This window comes from Sus scrofa, chromosome 11 (genome assembly GCF_000003025.6).
Source record: "Sus scrofa isolate TJ Tabasco breed Duroc chromosome 11, Sscrofa11.1, whole genome shotgun sequence".
Classification (NCBI taxonomy): Eukaryota; Metazoa; Chordata; class Mammalia; order Artiodactyla; family Suidae; genus Sus; species Sus scrofa.
This window is the reverse complement of record NC_010453.5, coordinates 11,400,659-11,427,746: the sequence shown is the minus strand read 5'-3', so window position 1 is coordinate 11,427,746 and position 27,088 is coordinate 11,400,659. Positions and strand designations below refer to the sequence as shown.

The window sequence follows — 27,088 nt, the reverse complement described above, 5'->3', positions numbered from 1 at the left end:
TGTGGGGAGAGAGAGAGGAGGCTAAAAGAAGGTAAGTCAAGGGATAGAAGAGATGAAATTTGTTGAGTATTGGAAAAATATGTTTTGGCCATGTGTGAGAAGGTTATTAAGGCATAAGTAGTGACCTGCTGTCACATGGAGCTCTAACTTCTTCTTCCTGGTGGACCTTTCCACTACAATGCGACACAGGCAAGGCAAACTCAACAATCATCTTCCTACCGACACCACTTCCTTCAGTGTTTTTCAACTGTAAGAATGGCATCACCATTTACCCAGTGAACGATGACAGCAACATGGGCAACAGCCTTGATTTTTTTTCCTATTTAATCATCAAGTCATGGGCCACTAAAGGCATGGCCCTAAAATAAATAAATAAATAATCATCAAGTCATAATGACTCTATCTAATTTTAGCCTTATGTTTTCTATTAGAGCAGTTAGATTAGTAACCTCAGTTAATTAGAACATAATGAATTGAATGTCAAAGTTTCAAATACCCAAGGAAAAATAAAACCTGTTCCATGGTTATAGAACCTATAGATCAGACAGATGTCCTAGAATGACTGCACAATGGTCTGGGCCAGGGAATGAAAAAGGATCAGAAAATTAAGCAAACTTCCCACTACCCTCTAGGCCAACTTCTCCAAAACAAGCAGAGCTTTGAAACTAGGAGATCTGAGGCTATTCTTATCTTCTTAGCAGACAAGAGGTGTTCCTCTTTTTTTTTTCCTTTTTTCTTTTTTAGGGCCCCATCCTTAGCATAAGGAAGTTCCCAGGCTAGGGGTCAAATTGGAGCAGCAGCTGCCGACCTTTGCCACAACCAAAGCAACTTGGGATCCAAGCTGCATCAGCGACCTACACTGCAGCTCACAGCAACACTGGATCTCTTAACCCGCTGAGCGAAGCCAGGGATTGAATCCACGTCCTCATGGATACCAGCCGGGTTCTCAACCCGCTGAGCCACAACAGGAACTCCACAATCTCTTGATTTTAATTTAAGTTGTTATGACTTATGTAGTTTTCCCTTTTTTCCTCCCAGTTTTATTGAGCTATAATTGGCATACAGCACTGTATAAATTCAAGGCATATGGCATAATTATTTGACTTAAAAATATTGTAAAATGATTACTGCAATTAGTTAACATCAATTATCTCAGAAACAAAAATGAGAAAAAAAAGTTAATTTTCTACTGTGACGAGAGCTCCTAGGATCTACTCTCTTAATATTTCCATATATTACACAGAAGTGATAACTACAGTCATCTTATTGTACATTATAGTCCTAGTACTTGTTTGTCTTATAACTGGAAGTTCATACCTTGTGCCCACCTTCATCCAATTACCCCTGACCCAAAAGTCCATCTCTGGTAACCAGAAGCCTGATCTCTTTTTCTATGAATTTTGTTTTTTCCTTATTTTTCAGTTCTACATACAAATGAGGTCAAACGGTACTTGTTTCTCTGTCTGACTTATTTCACTTAGCATAACTTAAGGTCCATTCACTCTGGTAAAAATGGCCAGATTTCTGTGTTTTTTAATATCTGAACAATATTCTATTGTGCGTACAATATCACAGCTTCCTTGTCCATTCATCCATTGATAGGCATTTAGATTGTTTCCATGTCTTCGCTATCATAAATAGTGCTGTCATGAACATGGGGGTGAAAATACCCCTTTGAAGCATAACTTTTGTTTCCTTGAGATATACTCTCATAAGTGGAATTGTTGAATCATATGGTAGCTCTATTTTTAATTTCTTGAGGAACTTACATAGTGTTTCCACAGTGGTTGTACCAATGTCCAACCCCACCAGCAGTGCACAAGGTTTGTCTTTTCTCCTCGTCCTGGCCAGCACTCGTTATCTCAGTGTAGTTTTGGTTTGCATTTCCCTAATGATTAGTGATGTTAAGTACATTTCTTTGTATCTGTTGGCCGTTGGTGTATCTTCTTTGGAAAAATGTCTATTCAGGTCCTTTGCCTCTTTTAAAATTTCCTCTATGCAGTTTAAGGTATGGGACATATAATCCAAAATATAAAACAAATACAAAAAACCTGTAAATACTAAGTATTATACAACAGAAATAATTCTTGAATATGCATTTTTAAGAAAAGCTCTCAAATTCTAGTTTTCCCTGGAGTTCCTCTTGTGGCGCAGTGGTTAATGAATCCAACTAGGAACCATGAGGTTGCGGGTTCGATCCCTGCCCTTGCTCAGTGGGTTAAGGATCTGGCATTGCTGTGAGCTGTGGTGTAGGTTGCAAAAACGGCTTGGATCCCGCATTGCTGTGGCTCTGGCGTAGGCCAGCAGCTACAGCTCTGATTAAACCCCTAGCCTGGGAACCTCCATATGCTGCGGGAGTGGCCCTAGAAAAGGCAAAAAGACAAAAAAAAAAAAATCTAGTTTTCCCTTAGAGAAGAAATAAAGATCAATGATATTATTATATTAATTCAAAAGATAAAACATGTTAAGAGTCAGCAAGATCACTGAGTCAAAAGATAAAAATAAAAGCAATTAAATGTTAAGATTAAATATTTTTGTAAAACAGGAAGGAGAACATTATAGAGATGGAATTCCTTCAGACTTAACATATGTTTGACAATAGGGATGTAAGTATAAGCACTATTTAAGCCCTCCACTCCGGAAGCTACAAGTCTGTTGTGAGAGATAAGCACATTCACACAGCTGTGAACCATCTACTCCAGTATCAGCAGCATTCCTGTATTAAAGGGTACACACCAAGTATCAATTTATTAATTTATTCCACATTTATTTAGTACCTGTGGTGCATCAAGCATTATTCTGGGTGCTACGGATTCCTGTGGACACAAGAGATAAAAATCCCTCCCATTATGGGGCTTGCATTCTAGTGGGAAACAAAACAATAAAACTGATAAATACGCAAAATATAACATATGCTAGTAATAAAATTTTGAAAAGGGAAAATTAAAATAGAGAAACATAGCACAACATATTTGGGGGGAAGATTTTTAGAGCAGTTACAGAAGGCTTTTTGGAGAAATACATGTGAATTAAAGTTGGAAGACAGTGGGAGCACTAGCCACACGGCTGTTTTGGGAGAAAGCATTCCAAGGAGAACAGGCATATCTATAAGCCTGAAGAACAGCAAAAAGGTGCAGTGACTGGAACAAAAAGAAGCAGGCGAATAGTTGGAGAAGGAGGTCAACGAGTTAACGAGGCCAGATCATGCACCTTCTCGGCCCCAAGGCTCACTTCACTGCAGCTATATTGGCCTCTGACTATTTTCTGAAAAGGCCAAGCACTTCCTTTGCTTGCTATTCTCTTTGCTTGAAATGTTCGGATAATTCTTTGCTCAAATTGTTCCCCATCAGCGTGGACTTCTCTGACCACTCTAGTAAAAACAGCACATTTCTTTGTCCTTGTAGATTACTCTAAGACTTCGTCTTTCAGCGGCATGTGAAGCCTCCGGGGCAGCACCGTCCAAGGGGGTTGTGTGTAACGACGGAAATGTTCGGTGCCCTCTATCTAACGTGGTAACCACTATCGAGGGGTTAGTGTAACTGAGGCGCTACATATTACATTAAGTTTTCTATTCATTAAATTCGAAAGCGAAAATAACCAGTGGTTACCGTCTTGCACAGATATGAGTCTGCAGGTTCCTAAGCAGAGGGGCAAAGGGGTCTACACTTTAAGAAGAATCACCTATATTGCTGTGCTGAGAATGGACTTTAGAGGACAAGGGCAGAAGTAGGAAGACTATTGAAAATAATGCTGCAATAAGTCAAGGAAGAAATGATGGTGCCTTGGATCAGGTGACATCAAAGACAATGGTGAGAGGTGGTCAAATGCTGGATTTTTTTTAAGGCAGAATCAGTTAAGATTTGCTGAAGGGGTCTATAAGGAATGTGTGAAGAATAGGTGAGGATAAGAGCAACGCTTATGCCTGGGCAACTGCAAGCCTGGAGTTTGCCTTGTCTGAGAAGGAGATGACTCCAAGAGGAAGTGGTTGGGAGAAAAAACTCAGAAGCTCAATTCTGTTATTGTTAGGTGTGAAGTGACAATTAGATTTCCGAGTGGAAGATGCCAAGTAGAAAGATAGATATACATGTCTGGAGATAAGGGAGAGATCTGGAGAATTTGGGACTTACTGGCATATTGGTAATATTTTTAAGCTGTGAGAGTAGATAAAAGTGCCTAGAGAGCAAATAAGCAAAAAGGAGAAGCAGTCCAGCAACCGAGCCTTATTAACGAATCAAATAGTAAGGAAGATTAGAGAGAACGATCTTACCCTTAAAGATTGAGAGTTCAGTGACCCAGCTGGGAAACCATGATAACAGAAAGACTGTGTTTTTCAGTTAACCGGCACTGAGAATTAATGTGTATAAAAGGATACCTGTTCTTTTGAGAGGTCCCATTGCCAAGTCTTTCTGTTGATCTAATGAGTTAAAGGTTAAGCTGAGCATAGGATGCAGTTGATATGTTATCACGTGACTATCACCATGGAACCCCCGTCTTTTGGCTGTATTTTAATTACCTATGAAATATTAAAATCAAACCATGTACAGCTTTATATATTTAAGGATCATACCAGCTGAATTATTAGCAATGTAGTGCTATAGCCCTCACCGGAGATACCTGAGTAGATAAACCCAATTCAGATGACACAAAGAGAGAGACAAGTCTATAACTAGGGCAAAACACTCGTTACTGTACTGTATGACGGTTAAATTTTATTTGTCAACTTGGCGAGGCTGTGGCGCTCAGTTGCTTGATCAAACACCAGCCTGAATATTGCTACGAAAGTATTTTGTAGATGGGGTTAACATCTACAATCAGTTGACTTTATGTAAAGGGTATTATTTGCAATAATGTGGGTGGGCCTCATCCAGTCAGTCTTAAGAAAAAGACAGTCTTTCTGGAGAAGGAATCTCACTCCAAGACTAACAGAAATTCTGCCTGAGTTTGCAGCCTGCAAACCTACCCCAAAGATTTCAGACTTGCAGCCCCAAAGGCATGTGAACCAACTCTTTAAAATAAAATAAATCTATATCTATATATCTATATCTATATTTATGTCTCACATATAGCCTATTGGTTCTTTTCTGTGTTTTTCTGGAGAACTCTGATTGACACACCCTGTTTCTATTTGTACAAGCTGTGTGATACTATGTAAATTTCACTTAACCTCTGAAATCTTCAATTTCTTCATCATAATATGAACACATTTCAGTATCAACCTTAAAAGAGATGTTCTGAAGGTTAAACAAAATAATTCATGTAACGTTCTTAGTAATTTGCTTGGCATACAAGAAATATTCAATAAATGTTAGATGTTGTGGTTTGACATTAATATAAGAAACATATTGAATGCTGACTATTTTTAAAGACATTACGTTATGATTTTATTTAAAGTAATAGAATTTTCTTAAATCTATCTTTAGTTTGAAACCCCAGGACAACTGCTCAAATACTATGCTGGCCATATTTTATTTTACTTATTTTTTTATTTAAATTTTTCTTATTAAAGTACAGTTGATTTACAATGCTGTGCGAATTTCTGCTATATAGCAAAGCGTCCCGGTCTAAGAGAATCATTTCTATCAGAATTTTTCTTAGTGTCCTATCTACATTTAACCAACCCCTAAACTGTTCCAGACAGAAACTTAATAAAAACATTAAATGAGATAAAATAAAATGAAGATATATAAATGAAGAACATTAGCAATCTAAATATACTGACCTGCTTTACTAAGAGTTTTCTAGAAAATTTCATTGTGCAGAGGTAAAAAATAAAACAAAATAATTTTACGCTCACAAAACTTTAGTTTTCTACTTCAGTGTTAATTTGACTGATATTTGCTAAATGCTTACTAGGTGCAAAGAATGAGTTTGGAGCGTAAAAACAATACTATATATAACTGCAATATACAAGAAAGACTGGATAATCTGTTTAATAGTTTTAATGAAAAATTGAATTGTTAAAAAAACTTTAGTTTTCTAGAAAATTTCATCATGCAGAGGTAAAAAATAAAACAAAATAATTTTATACCCACAAAACTTTGTAATGCAAATACAATGAATTTTGGTTTTATTTGTATTAAATATCATAAATATCCTAATTTGAAAGGAAAACCTTTCCTAAGAAAGACTGAATAGAGAAATATAGAAGGAAAATTTTAAAAGAATGTATTGCTTCTCCATTGTGAATGCTTATATTATTATTACTTGTATATAAGAAAAATTAAGAGCAATATAAATTTAATAAGTAGAAGAGTCGAATCTGAAAGGGTGAAAACAAGCCACTTATAACTAACGCCCATGTTACATATGAGACAGAGCAGTCTAAAAGCCTTGCCTAAATAAATTTTATGTTATGTTACTTATTATTATAAATTAGAAATAACTTCCATTAGGTTACTTTTAAAAGTTTAGTTTTTCTTCTAAACCATTCTAAAGAGGTATTACTGAAGATTTCAGGAAAAAGTTGACCATTTTCTAAGTAATTTTAAAGTTTATAGTTATTTTTTACTTCTATTATAGTTAACCTATGAGTTACTATTTTCAACTTTTTTCTAACTCACCTATGAGAAACTGCTCCCCAAGCACCATGCTTATTTGTAAGGATGTTGAGGATCTTCTGTTTCAGCTGATTTGCAGTCACATGGTCCCGATGTTTTGCAGCGCTGATGAGGTGGTCACACATCTTTTCCTCTTCTCTTCTATCAGCGGCGTACTGGGCACACTGGGACTACAGAGAAATACACACAATGCATAACAATTAAACCTCTACTGTGTATAAGAAAGAAATGATATCCAACCTTAAGTTAAAAGGTAATAATTACCAATGCAATTTTAAAATCTTAGCTAATGTAATCTTTTTGAAAGTTATTTTTATTTATTTACTTTTTTGCTTTTTAGGGCCACACCTGCGGCACAGGAAGTTCCCAAGTTAGGGTCGAAGTGAAGCTGCAGCTGCCCACCTATCCACAGGCACAGCAAGCAATACCAGATCCCAGCTGCACCTGCAACCTACACCACAGGTCACAGCAACGCTGATTCCTTAACCTACTAAGTGAGGCCAGGGATCAAACCTGTGTCCTCCTGGATACCTAGTCAGGTAACCTACCAAGCCACAACGGGAAATCCCTGAAAGTTCATTCTAAAAATGTAAAAGTGTGTTCTTTCTACGTATTTATACATAAAGTATACATGGAGTAACTTGAATGCTAAGTATTATTATTAAGGAATTAATGACTTTGAAGGTTGCTTCCAATTCTGAAGTTCTAATTTTAACATATTCCAAAAATAAGCATTCTAGAAACAAAATGTTTTATTAAAAATGTAAATCTATGTATTATTTTTAACCTATATAGTATATATCACACTGAAAATAAAAGTTATTTCCTGATAACTATATATAGACAAAAAACTCAGCACTTAATTTATGGTGTTCCATTTCAGAAGCAGGAATGTGATACAGAAGACAAAGCAATAGTTTAGGAATTCAGATCTGGGTTTAATTTCACACTATATGCAAATTCTATTTTTTTTCATGGTATTCAGTTTTAGACTTGTAAAATGAAGGGATAAGACAGGTTTTCTATAATATGTTAAAGTTTCTCCTGATAATGACTATCTTAATCTTATCTTCCCTAATGATCAGTTGTCATGGCAGTTATCTGTAAGCAAGCTCATTGGTATTAGCAACATAGATAATCAATCTAATTGTTTTTCTGAAAGGTTCAATACAAACACAAACATGAAGATGAACATTTCTTTAATTCTAAGGTTTTTTTGCATAATAATTTTTGCATAGGGTGAGTGACTGCAAATTTTAATGTTGTCATGTATGTAATATGAGTCATACAACTATGAAAAAAATTTTGTACATCTAAAGAAATACATATGAGTTCACATTCATTATTACAAAGTAAAAAATCTTTCATGAAAGGTATCTGAACATATGCCTCCCATCTATCTATTGATACAGACTATGATCACAAGTCATCTCTTCCAGAGAAATAACCTTTTAGTAATCTAAGAAGGATTAATTCATTTTCCAATTTATCTTTTTGTACAGGGAATCACCAATTAGTACAATGATCTGCCTCCATAATGAGGTTAATATTTCATTAGCTCATTGGAGAGTAAAATTAAATTTTCATTTTTCTTCCTTAACAATTACCATGGTTAACTAAAAAAAACCTTAACTGTGAAGTCCCATCTCAAATTAAATATACTTTCCATTTAATTATAGGCTTACATGAGAGATCTAGAAATTCCTCAAAAAGTCCTAGTATAAAATGTTACTATGATTTTTAAAAAACTTTAATAATTTAAAAGTGATAAATGTTTGGTCAACTACACACCACACATCAATGCATTTATTAATATAGCTTTAACCTAAAAAGAACAAATAGAAATATTTGGGTTAACAAACAATGCACATTTACAAAGTGACCATGCTAACACTCTCAGAATTAGGTTGACATTAGTATTTCATGCATGTGTACATAATCTAAAAACGCTGTCTTCACGTCCCCTTCAGAGCCTCTATACCTCCCTTCCTTAGCCACGCAGCCTCAACAGGAGTGATCTCATCCCAAGGGGGTGAAAACTGGTATTAGGGGTGTGTGAAGAAACTTACCCTTTTAATACATAAAGCACAGATGCATACACAGTACACAAAGAGATATGCAGCATATTGTCGGTAAGGTAAGGGGCGGATAAAGAGGATAACTGCCTTAAAATTTTAGGGGGACAATAATGAAAAAAGGTTAACACCGCCTTGGTTAAATATATGTTAGAGCTTGTAACTAATGTCTAGCTGCTTGAAAATCTACTTTAAATATTCTTACATGACAAATATTAGTCTGCTTATATCCCCACAAAAATCTTGATTTTCTTAGTAGAAATATGCTCTACTCAAAACTGATTCTGCAGGAATCAATTAATATTCCAAATCTTATTTACTAACAGAAGTTGAAAGTTAATTGAATTATTCTCATTTTATCTAGAGTTCTCACATATCTTATGCCTAAACATATTATTCAAAGAGCAGACGACTCAATCTTTTCTTATCATTCAAATTACAGCATGATACCCAGTGTTAAAATATCCAATGTTTGTTTATGGTTGAAGTGATTCAAAATTTCACTTTGACAAACACTTAATACTTTTATCAAAGTTTAAAACATTTGCTGCTTTTTTCCCCCCAAATAAGGTTGTTGTAACCCCACATGACAAGTGCGTGCTGTCCCATCTGACAAAAGAAGAGGAGGTTATGGGTATGAAAGCAACAGCAGCCATTTCTCTGTCTCATGCTTTTCAGCTAGTAGGTCAGAGATCACCAGACCTAGGACAGCAGCTTGCATGGCTAAGAGAGCTGCTATACTGAGATAAAAACCTCATCAAAACCAAAACCCTGGGCTCTGGCTGCCTGCCACACCACACTTGTTCGCATGGTGCATCAGGACAATAAATTGGTGGAGTCATTTGTTATTTTCAAGGCCACGGAAGTCCAATCTAAGCCAAACACCAGGTCATTTAAATACTTCTGGAAAACAATTTTATTGAATTAGGGTAGTACAGATAATGTCAAACAATGATTGACATGCTAGAAGTATAAAAATAATATTCTTAATTACAAAAACTATTAGTATGCAATATATAGTACTTCAGCACCCTTCAGTTTTTGTATATGAAGTAGAAATAACAGTTAATTTGTTCTTTACTCAAATAATAGTTAATTTGTACTTATGAGGATTTTTAAACTATTATATTTCTAAATATACACATACAGAGCTCTCTCTCTATATATATACATATATATGATAGCCTTGCTTCATTTGTCAATAAAATATCAATTATAAAAATGAATTATGAACAAAAATGATTTTGGCCACTTTAAAGAGGGATACATTAATAAATAATAAGTTGCTGAATGGCAAAGTGTTTCTTCATACAACTACTGTTATACTCATATCTAACAGTATGCAAATTATGCTTAGAAACACCTAAGATAATTACATTATAAAACTGTATGTGCCTTTAGGAGTAAGTGAAAACAACTTCAGTCTATCATGTGTTAGGCACAGGGCAGAAGGAGTCTTTTGCAAATGAGGTAAGAAGAAGTAAGTGCTCTGTGTGTTTGACATTTTCTAAAGCTTTAAAAACAGCTGAAATGTCTTCAGTGAAATTCTCCTCTTAAAAACACCTTATATAAAGTTACCTTTGGTGACAACTGACTTATAACAGAAAAGCAGAATTTATTTCACTCCCAAAACCTTACCTCAAATTCTGCATGTTTATGTACATCCTCAGCTCTTTGTCTGTTCAAAATAAACTCAGCTTCATTTGCAACACGAACGATATGGTCCTTCATAGCATGGCACAGTAATCTAAAAAAAGAAATACCTTTGGAATTATTATTCTTAATAGCTTTGTTTAATTCAACTTTTTTCAATAATCAAATTTCAGTATTGCAAATATTAATTACACATAAATTTAGATAAAGCTACCTTATACAATTAATATAGTTTAAATAGAATTCACCGACATTTGAAATAAAGAAATATGCCATGGGGAGTTCCCTTGTGGCACAGAGGGTTAAGGATCCAGCATTGTCATGGCAATACCTCTTAAATATAGTGTCTTGTGAAGAAATGATTCAGTTAACTCAATAAAGTTATTTAATGCAATAAACACCAAGGATTTTTGACACTTTTAAAATGGTGCAAACAACAGAATTCACCGTTTCAGAAGTCAATTTTCATACAAAGGCTGGATAACCATATATTAGGAAATCTATAGACTGGATTCTTTATTAATACAATAGGACTAAATGACATTTAAAATTCACTTAAATGCTAAGTTTCTTAATTCTAAGGTGCAACTACCTTGAAATAAGTTCTGAGCAGCAGTGAACTCACAATAGCTCTCAGTAGAAACCTTTCCAAAATCCATGTCTGGTCTGATGTAGATTTTGTTGCTCCATGATGAGATTTGGGGTAAATTATGACTGTTACTCTCGGGCCAGTGGGAACTTCCTGGCAGTATGACAGAGGCACCACAAAAACCCTGCACAGCAGCAGGGTGGGTGGAGAGATGACTTAGAAACACATAGCAGTACTCTCTTCAATCACATAAGAGGGGCACAGGTACATTCCGAAGGGAATATTGTGTAGTTTTGAGCATGAATGTTAACAAGAAAAATTATTTAAAGAGTACAGGGAGTTCCCGTCGTGGCGCAGTGGTTAACAAATCTGACTAGGAACCATGAGGTTGCGGGTTCGATCCCTGGCCTCGATCAGTGGGTTAAGGATCCGGCAGTGCCGTGAGCTGTGGTGTAGGTCGCAGACGCGGCTTGGATCCTGCGTTGCTGTGGCTCTGGCGTAGGCCGGTGGCTACAGCTCCGATTTGACCCCTAGCCTGGGAACCTCCATATGCCACGGGAGTGGCCCAAGAAATGGCAAAAAGACCAAAAAAAAAAAAAAAAAAAAAAAGAATACAATGGTTAAGGAAATCTGCTGGAAAGCACAGTTTTTGGAAAAAAGGCTCAAACACTCTGTGAATAATATTGGAGGGCAAACCATCACACAGAGAAGGGGCTGGAAAAATAAAAGTTAAAGAAAGACCATAACTTAAATTCCAAATGTTAACTTGGATGACATCATTGGTTTATACTTTACAGATAGGCTTCAAAAGAGGAAAGAGCTGTGAGATACTAGAGTATTTCATTCAATGACTGTCTAGTGCATGAAGGCTGAAGAAAGCCAGGAAGAAATCTAATATGTGCAAATTAGTGCAAATTGCAAAATTTAAATAGATTAACAGGACGACATCCAGAAGGAAAAGACTCAGGGTCTGGCTGGTTAATAGGTACTATTCTTAGGATTGGCAAAGCCAAGGGCATGGTTTTGGAGGAGGGGGTGAGGGTGGAGAGACTCATGCCTCAAACACCAGAGAAATTATATCAATTATCTGAAAGTCTGTCCTCCTAGCTCCGACTCTTATATATCAACCAATGTTTGATGTTTTATTTCCAGGCATCATCTTATCCTCTCTCAGTGTTATCCTGGGTGACCTCTTTAGTCACGTGGAAACCGTCTACCACAGTACCTCGCAATCCCTTGACCTGTTTAAGGGGAACAAAAATACCTAAATCGAAGGTTCCTTCAGAATCTTCAACTCTGTCTCACTTCAGGAAATCTCTCTACTGGCCCTAAATCAACTTCACTTCTTAAATCTTTTAAGTCCTAACAATCTACTCTCTGGTCACAAACTCCTACCCTTACTTCTCTCTTCCCTTCAGCTGTCCCTCCCTGGCCCCAGGCAAATATAAACTCAACATCCTCCAGTTTCCATTTCTTCCATCCCTCTAGGTTCTCTTAGTCCTTCATCCACTGCTCAGATTTATTTCCTTTCCCACCATGTTCAGATCTCACGATTCCACGTTTTAATCATTCTCTTGCCAGCACCATCCCTCAATTCCTGATGTTCCAGATGCAATTGCTCAGGAAATACGCAATCCTAGGTGAAGACGTGGGTCTCCCTCCTCACTCCTACATCTGGACCTCTGAGGAAACTCACAAAACCAAATGTCGTTGAAGACAGGCCCTGGATTTCTTTTTCACAGACAGTTTGTTTTACTCAGGTTTTTTTTTTTTTTTTTGTCTTTTTGCTATTTCTTGGGCCGCTCCCACGGCATATGGAGGTTCCCAGGCTAGGGGTCAAATTGGAGCTGTAGCCACAGGCCTATGCCAGAGCCACAGCAACACGGGATCTGAGCCGCGTCTGCAACCTACACCACAGCTCACGGCAACGCCGGATCCTTAACCCACTGAGCAAGGGCAGGGATCAAACCTGCAACCTCATGGTTCCTAGTCGGATTCATTAACCACTGCGCCACGAAGGGAACTCCTGTTTTACTCAGGTTTTGAGAGATCTGCAGAAATGTCTTCACTGTCCTAAACTCATTTACTTAAATGTTTTCTTTATTAAAAAATACTGTATTTATTTAAATATATATTTATTTGATTGGAAATATATTTGGTATAATATACACATCAAAATGTACATGCATGGGAGTTCCCATCGTGGCGCAGTGGTTAATGAATCCGACTAGGAACCATGAGGTTGCAGGTTTGATCCCTGCCCTTGCTCAGTGGGTTAACGATCCGGCGTTGCCGTGAGCTGTGGTGTAGGTTGCAGACACGGCTCGGATCCTGCCTTGCTGTGGCTCTGGCGTAGGCTGGCGGCTACAGCTCCGATTCAACCCCTAGCCTGGGAACCTCCATATGCCATGGGGTCGGCCCAAAGAAATAGCAAAAAGCCAAAAAGCCAAAAAAAAAAAAAAAATGTACATGCATGTACACACACTCACACACACATATTTATTAGTCACTCTGTTGCATTGTGTATCATTCTCCTGCATCTTTAACACAGTTTTCCTCACATCTGTCTACATATAGGTGTATGTGTGTATGTGTGTATACATATATATATATATATCTTGTTCGGATTTGCTTGTTTATCAGTTTTATAAACAAGTTAGCAGGTTTCCATATCCTTTTCAAATTGAGAAAATCCTTTTATTACTGCTTTGCTAAGAATATTTTTTAAAAAATCATGAATGCTGAATCTTATTTGATGCGTTTGTACCCACTGAGTTGAGTGTAAGGATTTTCACTAAGATACATGACTTTATGACAGATGGTAAACAACTTTTTTTGTTCCTTGGTTAACTCTCCCTCATGTTCCTCCCCCAGACCCTATTTCCACAAATATAGTATATTTTTACACAGGGCTAGATTGGAATTGGTTGATATTTTGATAGGATTTACATAACTACATTTATATAACTACAGGAGACTGGCCTGTAGCTTATTTCATTTAGCATAATGTCCTCAAGGTTCATTAATGTAGCATGCGTCAGAATCTCCTTTCCTTTAAGGTTAAATAGTTTATTGTATATATCACAGTAAACTACTATTATACATATAATAACTTATATATGCATCACATTATGTTTATCCTTCATCTGTGTCAGTGGACACTTAGTTTGCTTCGAACTTTTGGCTCTTGCAAATAAATGGGTATATAGATATCTCTTCGAGTCCTTGCATATAACCAGAAATGGAATTTCTGGATCTTATGGTAATTTTATTTTTAATTTTTTGAGGAACTGCTATACTCTTTTCAATAGTGGCTGCACCACATTATAATCCTACCCATTGTACACAAGGCTTCCAGTTTCTCCACATCGTCACAAACAGCTGTTATTTTGCTTTTTTGTTTGTCTGAAATTTTTTTTTTATAGTACCCATCCTAAGGGGTGTAAAGTGGTATTTCATTGTGCAGTTTGTTTTGTTTTGTTTTGTCTTTTGTCTACTTAGGGCCAAACCCACGGCATATGGAGGTTCCCAGGCTAGGGTTTGAATTGGAACTATAGCCGCTGGCCTATACCACAGCCACAGCAACATCAGATCCGAGCCACATCTGCTACCTACACCACAGCTCACAGCAATGCCAGATCCTTAACCCACTGAGTGAGGTCAGGGATCAAACCTGTGTCCTCACGGATGCTAGTCAGACTCATTTCTGCTGAGCCAAGACAGGGATTCCTCATTGTGGTTTTTATTTGCATTTCTATGGTGATTAGTGATGTTGAGCTTTCTTTTTAAATTTAATTTTTTATTACTCAATGAATTTATTACATTTATAGTTGTACAATGACCATCACAATCCAATTTTATAGGATTTCTGTCCCACAACCCCAGCGCATCTCCCCACCTCCCATACTCTCTCCTTTGGAAACCACAAGTTTTTCTAAGTCTGTGAGTCAGTATCTGTTCTGAAAGAAGTTCAGTCTGTCCTTTTTTCAGATTCCACATGTCAGTGAAAGCATTTGATGTTGGTGTCTCATTGTATGGCTGACTTCACTTAGCATGATAATTTCTAGGTCTATACTTGTTGCTAAAAATTCCGGTATTTCGTTCATTTTAATGTCTGGGGAATACTCCATTGTGTATATGTACCACATCTTCTGGATCCACTCCTCTGTCCATGGACATTTAGGTGTTTCCATGTCTTGGCTATTGCAAAGAGTGCTGCAATGAACATCGGAGTACATGATTTTCTCTGGATAGATGCCCAGGAGTGGGATGCGGATCAAATGGTAGTTCTATGTTTAGTTTTCTGAGGAATCTCCATACTGTTTTCCACAGTGGTTGCACCAATTTACAATCCCACCAACAGTGTACTAGGGTCCTTTTTCTCCACACCCTCTCCAGCACTTAGTGTTTGTAGACTTTTGGATGATGGCCATTCTGGCTGGTGTAAGGTGGTACCTCATCGTGGTTTTGATTTGCATTTCTCTAATAACGAGTGATGTTGAACATCTTTTCATGTGTTTTTTGGCCATCTGTATGTCTTCTTTGGAGAACTGTCTGTTTAGATCTTCTGCCCATTTTTTGATGGGGTTGTTTGTTTTTTTGGTATTGAGCTGCAGAAGGTGTTCATAAATTTTGGAGATTAATCCCTTGTCAGTCGATTCATTTGCAAAGATTTTCTCCCATTCTGTGGGTTGTCTTTTCGTTTTTAGAGTTTCCTTTGCTGTGCAGAAACTTTTAAGTTTAATTAGGTCCCATTTGTTTATTTTTGTTTTTACTGTCATTACTCTAAGAGGTGGATCTGAGAAGATGTTGCTGTTGTTTATGTTGGAGATTGGCCTATGTTTTCTCTAAGAGTTTTATAGTGTCTGGTCTTATATCTAGGTCTTTAATCCATTTGGAGTTTATCTTTTTATCTACTTTTTTTTTTTTTTCCTTTTTTGGCCATGCGCTAGTCATGTGGAAGTTCCTAGGCCAGGGATCAAAACCTGGGCCACAGCAGTGACAAAGCAGGATTCTTAACCCACTGTGCCACAAGGGAACTCTCTTATCTGCTTATTAAAATTTTATTGTTTTTGTTGTTATCATAAGTTTTCTTGATTTACTGAATCTTTTAGCATGGCTTATATTTCTAGGCTTTTTTTTTTTGTTTGTTTTTTGTTTTCCATTTCATCTAGGTTACCTAATTTGGTGGCACACAATCATTTATAATCTTCCTTATAATCTATTTTCCTTTTGAAAGATTGGTAATACTGTTCCCACTTTCATTCCTGATTTATTATTGGGGGGGTCTTCTTTTACATTTCTTAGTTATTTTAGCTAAAGTTTTGTGAAATTTTGTTGATCTTATTGAAGAACCAACTTTTCATTTCACTGATCTTTATTTTTCTATTCTCTATGAAAACTGTCATCTTTATGATTTCCTTCTGCAGGTTGCTTTATAATTAGTTTTGTCTTTCTAGTTTCTCAAGGTAGAAGGCTACTGATCTGAAATCTTTCTTCTTTTAAAAAGAACTTTTCAACTATAAAATTTATATATAGTTCCTTTTTATAATTTCGATTTTCATTTATATTCTAAATTTGGTTAAAGATTATTCTTATGTGTTCCTTTATTTCTTTAGATGTTTCCTTTAACTTATGGAACTTTTATTTTTTCTTTTAAGGGCCACACCTTCTTTTAAGTTCCCAGTCTAGGGGTTGAATAGGAGTTGCAGCTGCCAGCCTACACCTTAGCCACAGCATGCCAGATCCAAACTGCATTTGTGACCTATGCCGGATCCTCAACCCACTGAGTGAGGACAGGGATTGAACCCGCATCCTGGAGGAGACTGAGTTGGACCCATTGAGCCACGAAGGGAACTCTATGGAACCCATTTTAAGTAGTTAATGTCTTTGTCTAGAAAGTCTACTATCTATACTGCCTCAAGTATAGTTTCTGTTGATTTAATTTTTTTCCTTGTACAGTTCATACTTCGTTTCTCTATATGCTTTGTATTTCTTTTTGTTGAAAATGCAACATTTTTAATATTACAATATGGCAGCTTTTGATATCTGATTTTTTTCCTCTCCCTAGTATTCACTTTCTGTTGTTGTTTGTTGCCTCTACGCTGAAATGACTTTTCTAAACTAATCTTGCTAAGTCTGTATTCCTTGTCATGTGTGATCACTAAAGTATCTGTTTCATTACCTTAGTGGTATCTATTGATTAGACAGAGATTTCCACAAACGCCTGGATCCAAAAAGAACTCCCAGATTTTCTCAAGGAGCTGTGTGTTTGGACCTGAATATTCAGCCACACAGGTTCCAACTCTACCTTTGCATTTACTTCCTGCTTCCACGGAGTCTCAGTGTCAGCAGAAGGTGAGAGTTTAGGGTCTTTTCCGGTCTTTCCAGACCATGACACAACATTAAGCTTGTACATGGACCTTTAGGTTCCAGGAGCATGTCAGAGCTTTTTGAAGTCCTTGTGTATATCTCGCTCTTCATCTGTTCTTCCCAAGCTTTTTGGTTTATCTACTATTTGCCTCAACTGCCAGTGATTAACTCAGGCAGTGGTAACCTAAGACATTCACCTATACATGTTTTCAAAAAATGCTCTCAGGAAAGAGCATGTCCCAACTAGATCAGTTCCAATTTAGGCAAAATAAGACAAATCTTTTAAGCCATTCTTCTAAGAGTCTACCAGACAGAGCAGAACAAATAAGTGATTAAAATTCTGTACAAATGAGGTCCATTTTTCTTCCTCTGGTATAGCATTGTACTCATGCTATTTTTTTTATGGCTTCCATTGAATTGGGGAGCAAAGGATGGGACTGGAGTAATGAAAATGTCATAAAATTACTCAACCATCATTACTCAAATTTGTTTGTTTTAGGGCTGCACAAATGGCACAAGGAATTTCCCAGACTAGGGGTCAAATTAGGACTGCAACTGCCGGCCTATGCTACAGCCACAGCAACACAGGATCTGAGCCATGTCTGCGACCTACATCACAGCTCCTGGCAATGCCGGATCCCAGACCACTGAGCGAGGCCAGGGATCGAACCTGCATCCTCATGGATACTAGTCGGATTTATTTCCACTGAGCCACAAAGGGAACTCCCACTTCTCATAATTTTTGAAAATATTTTTGCTGCATATACAATTATTGAGAATTATTCTTTTTTAATTCATTGAAAGCATTACATCATTTTCTTCTAGCTTTCTTTGTCACTTTTATTCTAATTTTGCCCTTTAGGTAGATGATCAGTTCTTTCTTCCTGAGTGCTTTTACTTCTTTATTTTTGGCGCTGACCAGTTTCAGTACCATGTATCTAGCATGAGCTTCTTTTTATTTATCTGACTTGATATACACCGTGATTCCCTTATCACTATATTCATGTTTTCAATCTTTAAAATTCTTAAAATTCTTAAAAATTCACAACCATCATCTTTCAAAATGTTTCATCTCACCTACTCTGTATTTTTTGCTCTTTCGATTCTGATGATTTGTAAATTAAACTTTCTTATTCTACCCATATATCTCTTACCATCACTTCCATTTTTTACTTCTTTCTCTTTCTGCATTCTGGGTAAAACTTTCAAAATATATGGTCCAAGTCACTAATTTCCCTTCTCTCTAATGTGATGAATCATTAATACATGGAGTTTTTCCAAATAGTATTTTTAAATTCTCTAATTTTCAATTTTTCAAATCTTTCTGTTCATTTTGATGATCTCTTTTTATTCATTCCATTTTGCGCTATTTTATTTCCTATATTTCACAGTTCTAGTCTTGCCAATCTTGGCAGTCGTAGGGGAATCTAAATTTCCTTGTTGATTCTCATACTCCATAACTTTCATTCTCATATACTTGGTATTTTTTTTTTTTTTTTTTTTTTAAGGCATGGACCCACGGCATATGGAAGTTCCTGGACGAAGGGTTGAATCAGAGCTACAGCTGTCAGCCTACACACAGCCACAAGAAATGCCAGATTCAAGCCGTGTCTGAGAACTGCACCCAGCTCATATCAACACCAGATCCTTAACCCACTGAGCAAGGCTAGGGATTGAACCCACAGCCTCATGGATACTAGTTGGGTTTGTTTCCACTGAGACACAACAGGAACTCTGCATGCTTAGTGCTTTTTGATTGTTAACTAAGTTCTGGTTTTAATCACTGGTAGGCTAACAGACCTAACTTGGATAAACATTTGCTTTTACTTCCTTTGATATCAAGGAGAGCCCACTGGAACCATGTCAGTCTCTTAAGGATCTTGGCTTGGCATGACAGTTTTAGGTTATGTTCTAAATATTTAATTCCTGGCTAAAGATTGGCCAATCCCAATAGAACTGCTGCTTTAGGTACATGTCCCCAGGGTATTCCTACACCTTGATGAAGTATAGGGGAGAAAGGTGACCCTGGAGAATGCCTCAACCATTTGTAAAATCCATGTTGCCTCAAAGAGTGTACTCTCTGTAGCATGTGAAAAGCTCAGACTACTGAGTGACCCATATGGCTTTACAATCTGTTGAAATGTGACTTAAGATCATTCTACATTAAATTAATCACCAAATCTTGCTATTTTACCTCCATAATATATTTTAATCTATTTGTTCATTACTTTAAAATTGTTTTAATTCAAGCCTCAACCAGCTTGTATCTGATTACTATAGCCTCCTCATTTTTCTCCCTCCCTCAAATCTCCCATCCTCTGATATATTTTTCACTTTCCGATTAGTGTTATTTACACTTAAATTTCTTCAATGGCTACTTTTAATCCAAAAGATAATAATCAAACATTATATATAGATGTCTGTGTACTTTTTTTTTTTTTTTAATCTTTTCTAGGGACGCACCCGTGGAATATGGAGGTTCCCAGGCTAGGGGTCTAATCAGAGCTGTAGCCTCCGACCTACACCAGAGCCACAGCAACGCGGGATATGAGCTGTGTCTGTGGCCCACACCACAGCTCACGGCAACACCAGATCCTTAACCCACTGAGCAAGGCCAGGGGTCGAACCCACAGCCTCATGGTTCCTAGTCAGATTTGTCAACCACTCAGCCACTGCCTCTTTAGCATACTTATTCTGTGTTCTACAATAAACCTTCCTAGTTTTGTTAACGACTCACGCTATTTCAGGATTTCTATATGTGCCATTTTTTCTTCCTGGAACCCTTGCCACTCTCTCCTCCCAATACAGCTAAGAGACCTTCTCCCAATCCCTCAAATTTCTGGGCATTTTAATATTTATCACATTGGCTTATAGGATTTTTTCTTTTTTTCTTTTAACATCTCTCTCTCTTAGACTGTAAAGCTCGTTAAACAAGGTACGATGCCTATTCATCTCTGTATCCAACATGATTTGCATGGCACTTGTCATGAAATATGGACTCATCAATAATATATGACTATTTGGAAGAATGACAATGAATACAAGAGCAGTTTATGTGGGAAGGAGGGACACAGAACAAATAGAATGTTAATGATAAGGTAGTTTAACGCTATAAAATTCTGTTATATTTAGCATGCAGAAAAGGAGGTAAATAAAAACACCAGATGACTTGATAATGTCTATTACAGAACATTTTCTTCCTTGCAGTATCTGTACAACACAGGAAGTAAATAAAGTGGTCTTAATTTTCTATTGTAAGCTTATTTTCAAAGGAAATACAAAAAGAAAACAATTTGTTCAATCCTATTCCTTCTGGTCCTAAAACAGATAGAGCTGTCATGGATACAGGACAGAAGAAAGCAGGAGACAAAACAAAGTATTCTATTTCAAATCAAACAGATATCATCATGGCAAGTTCTGATTTTCTAGAAAGTATCTGATTTTATGAAGTTTGCTATAATTTAAATTGCATGTCATTGACCTGAGGTCCTGAATTTTAAATATAAATAATTTTTGTAATTGATTGAAAGAAAAGAATGTCAGTAGAAAAGGTAATATGAGAGGTCAGACAAATTGGTCTTCCATTACCCCGATGAATAGGGGGACAGAAGGCAGAACTAGTTTATATTTGAGTTCTGGTTTTTATTAGAGTTATAAACATGGACAAATAATTTCCCATGTCTGAGTTTTAGTTCTCTGATTGGAAAATGGGGGTGCGATGTCTCAGATATCCTATAAACTCGAAGAAATAGTGCATGCTCAAACTATCAGATTAGATTTTTAGGTTCTGATTTATTTAGTCAGGAAGACAGACTCTGATTGGAAGTGAACTGACCACACAGAGTAGGAGCAGATGTAATATCTCAGTGCCGCTTCCTCTGACCCCAAAATCTTAATAGAAAGGTGCAGAGTTTCTGGTAACACTGCAAGGAAGAGACTGGCTGATCAGAGAAGTTCAATTTCTTCCTGTGCTATAGTTGTTTAATAGTCTATTAAAAAATCTGAGAAAACTTATACTTTTATTTTTTTAATTTAAAAATTAAAAAAAAACCTCTTTATTTTGGAAAATGTTCTTAAGCCAATTTAGTGCCAACAAGTCTTCACCTGATGAAGGTGGCAGAATAAATGCCATGCTGTCCCTGAGAACTGTATCTCTGACCCTAACTTTTGTGCATTCCCAAAAAGTCCGTTTTCTTTAAGGACTTTTGAAAACACTTACCTCATAGACTTGCTATGAGGAGCAAGTGAGAGAATATTTATAAAGTTCTTGACACACACTAAGCACCCCAAAAAGTTAGTTCACTTTTTTAAATGTATTGGCTATTTTATATTCTTTAGAAGGAAAAAAAGAGGGCAGATCTTAATATTTAGCTATGACTTCCCTGGGGCTTCAAAGCAACTTTTATGTTCTTAATCTAGATTTGTAAAGTGGCATATTTTGTTACAACTGTATTACTAATAAATATTTTTTAAATCATGACTTATTTTACTGAATTTTATGACCTATAAAGTACAAAAATTGGAAAACTGGGGCATAATGGTGATCTATGCAGCCAGCTACCCCAAGTCTTTCTGTTGGTAAGGAAGGGGAGATGGAAAAATAGACACTACGGACTTAAAAATCTCTCTCTATGGATGGTAGGGAAAAAAATGTACATAAGAATATTGGCTTTCAAATTATGCCTCAGAATAAAATATGGCAAATACACTTTATAATTCTATACATCCATACAAAAAACATTTCAGCAAATAGTAATTATTGAACAACAGGCAATGTATCCAAGCAATGTTTTCCCCATAATTTACCATTATCTAGTTTTGAAAATGCTGATGGCAACCTATTAAACTGATTTCATGTTCTAGAAATGGTTAAGACAATAGTTTCAAAAATATTGGACAGAGGACTCTCTCCTCTTAGGTTAACCCTGGACCAAAAATCAAGCTCCTGGCTTAAGTTTGGGAGTCCAAGCAAATAGCCCAAAGTTGTAATGTCTACGAGAAGAAGAGCCAATGCCAACAGGGATACAAAACTCTGAAAAGTGATGGAATAGAGATTTTAAGTTGAGATAAACTGCTCAAGATCAGAGACATGAATCCAATGATGCCAGGAAGAAATGTAATCCAATGATTATAATATATAATCAGTGATGCCAGGAAGAAATGCGTGCTCCAGGTCAGTCTCTTTGGTTAATTTCCTAAGCTCTTTTGTGTTCCTTCAATGGCATGGTTTCTTTTCCAAAGGAAAAGCACCCCAAAAAGTGTTGCAAATACTATAAATACAAGTTGCAATAAGAGCTTTTCCCTGATTAAAAATATAATTTCTTATTGTTGAATGTGCTAGTATAAATTCTAAGAAGAGATAGATAACAGTGCAACCGAAATACATTTCTTTTGGAAAAGAAGGGAGAAAGCAAGTAACATATGGCTTTTATCTTCACTGTTGTGACTTGTTAGTGGTGTAATACCCTAGGAAGCCTCTGAACAGGTCATTCTCATCACTTCCTCCTACCTCTGTGTGTGTGAGTGTTCTGAATATAATGGGCTAGAGGAAGAGGGAGGAGTGACACACTGAGAACCCAGAAGACTCACTGGTACCCCTAAAGGAACGTGTACACTAATTTCCTCGACCTCCTTTTGTCCACAACTTTCAAAACTCAGCTCAAAAGCCACTTAAATAAATACTAATCAAAGCAAATGCTCATTTCTTGAATCCTTATTTTGTGCCAGGAACATTGAGAACTGATTACTTAGCAGGTGAAATGCTTTTTAGGTATCATTTCATTTAATTCTTACCTCATTTGATACCTTTTTGGATAAGCACAATTAGCCCCATTATACATATAAGAAACTAAGGCTTAGGGAGATTAAGGAACTTGCCCAAAGTCGCACAAACAGGCAGTTGTGTTTGACTTGCCTGGGAAACGTAATCAGTTTGATGTGGCTTCTAACGGGGCATTCCAGACATGAGAAAAGGCAAGGGAGTCAGAGTTAGGCCTTCATTCACTCCACAATATTTTATTGAGGTCTTCTGTATGGTGGTAAGTGACAAGGAGATACTAAGTGTGACATGAGGGTACTTTAGCAGTCAACACAGGGTGCCTCGTTCAGTGTGAGGAGGTAAGGAAGGGCACAGAAGCAAAGGCCTTGCCGGTAGTTATAGGACTTGATCAGTAATGAAGCACTGCCATAGGGCTTTTTATTTTAGAGTCAGGTTTACTGAGATATCGTGTACATATAATAAAATTAACTCGTTTAAAAGGCACAGTTTGATGAGTTTTAACAAATGCATATTTTAGCTTGCTTCTAGCACAGATAAGAATATTTCTAGCACCTGAAAATGTTCCTTTGTGCCTTCCACCTGCCACCTGCAGGAACGAGGGAGCTTTTCTGTCCCTATAATTTTGTCTTCTTCACAATGTGACATAAATGGAATCACACAGTATGTCTTTGCTCTCTGGCTTCTTTAGCTTCAGGTAATAATACTTTTAAGTTCCATGTAGGTTGTGTTTTACCAGTAGCTCATACCTCTTTATTGCTGAGTAGTATTCCATATAATGATACATAATAAAATAATAATAATAATAACTATTTTAGCTCTTTAACTGCTGATGGGCATTTGGGTTATTTCCAGTTTTTGGCAATTATGAATAAAGCTGTTATGAACATTCACATATGGGTCTTAATGTGGACCCATTTTTCAGTTGTCTAATGAAAATATTTATGCTTGGAGTTATTAGGTCAAATGCCAAGTGCATACTTAACCTTTTAAGATACGGACAAAGGGGATGTACTGTTTTGTACTCCCACCAGCAATGTACAGGTGTTCCAGTGGCTTCACTTGCTCACCAATGCTTAGTATTGCCAACTTATTGAATCATACCCATTTTATTGGATGCATAATGCCATCTCACTGTTGATTTAAAACTGAATTTTCCACAAGAAAAATGATATGGATTATCTTTTCATGTACAGACTGGCCATTTGTATATTTTTGGGTGCAGTGTATGTTCAAATCATTTGCCTAATTTGTATTGGGTAGTTTGTCTTTTTATTATTATTATTATTATTATTATTATTATTATTATCATCTTTTGGGGCCACACCCATGGCATATGGGAAGGTTGCAGGCTAAGGTTCGAATTGGAGCTGTAGCAGCCAGCCCGCACCACAGCCATGGCAATGCGGGATCCAAGCCGCGTCTTCCACCTACACCGCAGCTCAGGGCAACACCGGATCCTTAACCCACTGAGTGAGGTCAGGGATTGAATCTGAGTCCTCATGGATACTAGTTGGGTTCATTAACTGCTGACCCACCATGAGAACTCCCTGTCTTTTTATTATTGAGTTGTAAGGTCTCTCTTCCCTTCTATTGATCTATTTGCCTGTCTTTACAGTAATCCTCCATTTCTGTTCTATTTATTTATTTATTTATCTGGGTCACATGTGCAGCATATGGAAGTTCCCAAGCTAGGGGTTGAATCAGAGCTACAGCTGCTGGCCACAGCCACAGCAATGCAGGATCCAAGTCATGTCTGCAACCTATACCACAGTTCACAGCAACATCAGATCCCTAACCCACTGAGCTGGGCCGGGTATCAAGTTCACATCCTCTTGGATGGTAGTTCAGGTTCGTTACTTCTGACCCACAATGGGAACCCCAACTCCGTTCTTGTTAAACTTGCTTTAGCCATAGTAAATCCTTCATATTTTCACAGAAATTTAAAAGTCAGCTTGTTAATTTCTACCAAAAAAAAAAAAAAAAGACTGCTGGAATTCTGATTAGGTTTCTGTCTATAGATAAGTTTGGGGAGAAGTAATACCTTAACTATGTTGGGTCTTCTGATTCACATACACAGTATATTTCTCCATTTGCTTATTTATATTTAATTTTTTGCAGAAATATTTTGCAGTTTTAATTGTACAAGTCTTTCACTTATTTTATTAAATACATCTCTAAGTAGTTCATATTTTTGATAACATAATGGTTTTATTTAAATTTCCAATTTTTCACATATATCATAAATATATAATTGGTTTTTAAATACTGACTTCATATTCTGTGACTTTGCTAAATTCATCTATTAGTTCTAATACCTTTTTTCAGGCATCTTAGAATGTCTGTCATAATTTCTACTTTCTTAACTGGCCAAGACACCTCATCCAATGCTGAATACAAGTGCTGACTGAGAATGCCTTATTTTGTCTTTTTAGGGCCGCACCTGTGGCATATGGAGGTTCCCAGGCGAGGGATCTCACCACAGCTGCAGCTGCTGGCTGATACCACAGCCACGTCAGACCCACGCCACGTCTGTGACCTACACTGAAGCTCACTTCAATGCCTGATCCTTAACCCACTGAGCAAGACCAGGGATCGAACCCGCATCCTCATGGATAAGAGAGTTGTTTCTGCTGAGCTATGACTGGAACTGCATAAGTGGTGTCTGAGAATGTCTTTGACTTGTTTTTCATTTAGAAGGTAAGCATTTCTTCTTTCAACTTTAAGTAGGGGGTTAGCTATATATATTTTTATAGATACCGTTTGTCACATTGAGGGAGTTTAATTTCTAGATTACTGAGAGTTTTTATCATGAATAGATGTTGAATTTTTCAAATACTTTCCCTACATTGAATAATAAATCTCTATATGTGTTTTCTCATTTTCAGTCTGCTGACATGGTATATTATACCGATGGATTTTTTTTTTTTGATTATTAAATCAACCATGCATTCTTGGGATAAATACCTCTTGCTCATGACATACTATTTTTCATATATCACTGAATTTGACTTGACAAATTTTATTAAGGATTATTATTACACTTATGTTTATGGTGGATACTGGTCTGCAATTTCATTTCTTATAGTATCTTTGGTGTTGTGAGGGTGATGAGGGCTCATAAAATGAGAAGCAAAGTGTTACCTACTTTTCTATTTATGAAAGATTTGAGTGTAATTCGTATTATTTCTCCCTTAAATGCTTGGAAAAAAAATATATATTTTTAACATCAATCTGCTCTCAAGTAAGCGAAGTCCATTATTTTTCTTATATTGTTCTAGGAATGAAAAAAATCTAGTCTTTGAAATAATGATCTGTCTGTTTTGAATTCTGATTCTTAAGTATGAGTAATGCTTTTTAAAAATATGTAAAAGATCAATACTCTTTTGATATAGAAGTAAATGTTACAAACCCTAACAGCATTAATGATAAAGTAAATTACTGTCCATTACTTAAAAGTCAGGAAAACCCTATTTAAGTAATATAAAGGTTAAAGACAGATTTTAATTTTTAAAATAAAATTATATCCATATTTGTTTTATTAGATAATAAGGAACATAAAGGTATTTTAAATCTTGATTTTCACATGAAAAGCTAGGGTTGTTGTTTTTTTTGATCCTACACAGTGTGCCTATATTTGCTTAGGTCCTATCTCCTAAAAGAAGCTGTTCCCAATCATTACTGTCCACTGAAACAGGTATTTCTTCTAAAATCACTGCAATTTTCATATCATTTTTTTTTTTTGCACTGAGGTATAAACTATCTATGACATTTTGGACTGTTTAATTTTTTTCTCCATGTAAATCCTAACTTATCAATTAAAAATTACTTGAAGATGAAGACCAGATGTAATATGCTATTTGCATCACTCCTAAAACTATTTAGTGAGTATTTTATAGTATTTATTCAGGCTTCTACTGTACACATTATAGTTACATAGATGTCTAGAACTTCAGGAATAACTATACAAGTATTACATCACCTTTTGTAATTAGAAAATAACTTTTTCATTAGTTCTTGTCCAGCTTGGACTGTGACTTTTTATAACAGTCATATTACAAGATAA

At 36.4% G+C, this 27,088-nt stretch overlaps 1 protein-coding gene across 16 annotated transcripts in view; it reads right to left on the bottom strand.

Annotated features, from left to right (window-relative positions):
* Positions 1-27,088, bottom strand: part of NBEA (neurobeachin) — a 637,779-nt gene that overhangs the window by 295,113 nt on the left and 315,578 nt on the right. For all 16 annotated transcript variants that reach the window (XM_021065194.1, XM_021065195.1, XM_021065200.1 and 13 more), the window contains 2 exons: positions 10,271-10,379; positions 6,561-6,727 (listed from right to left, as the gene is read on the bottom strand). In XM_021065194.1, the coding sequence (XP_020920853.1) occupies positions 6,561-6,727; positions 10,271-10,379 (276 nt within the window). The remainder of the gene's footprint in view (positions 1-6,560; positions 6,728-10,270; positions 10,380-27,088) is intronic.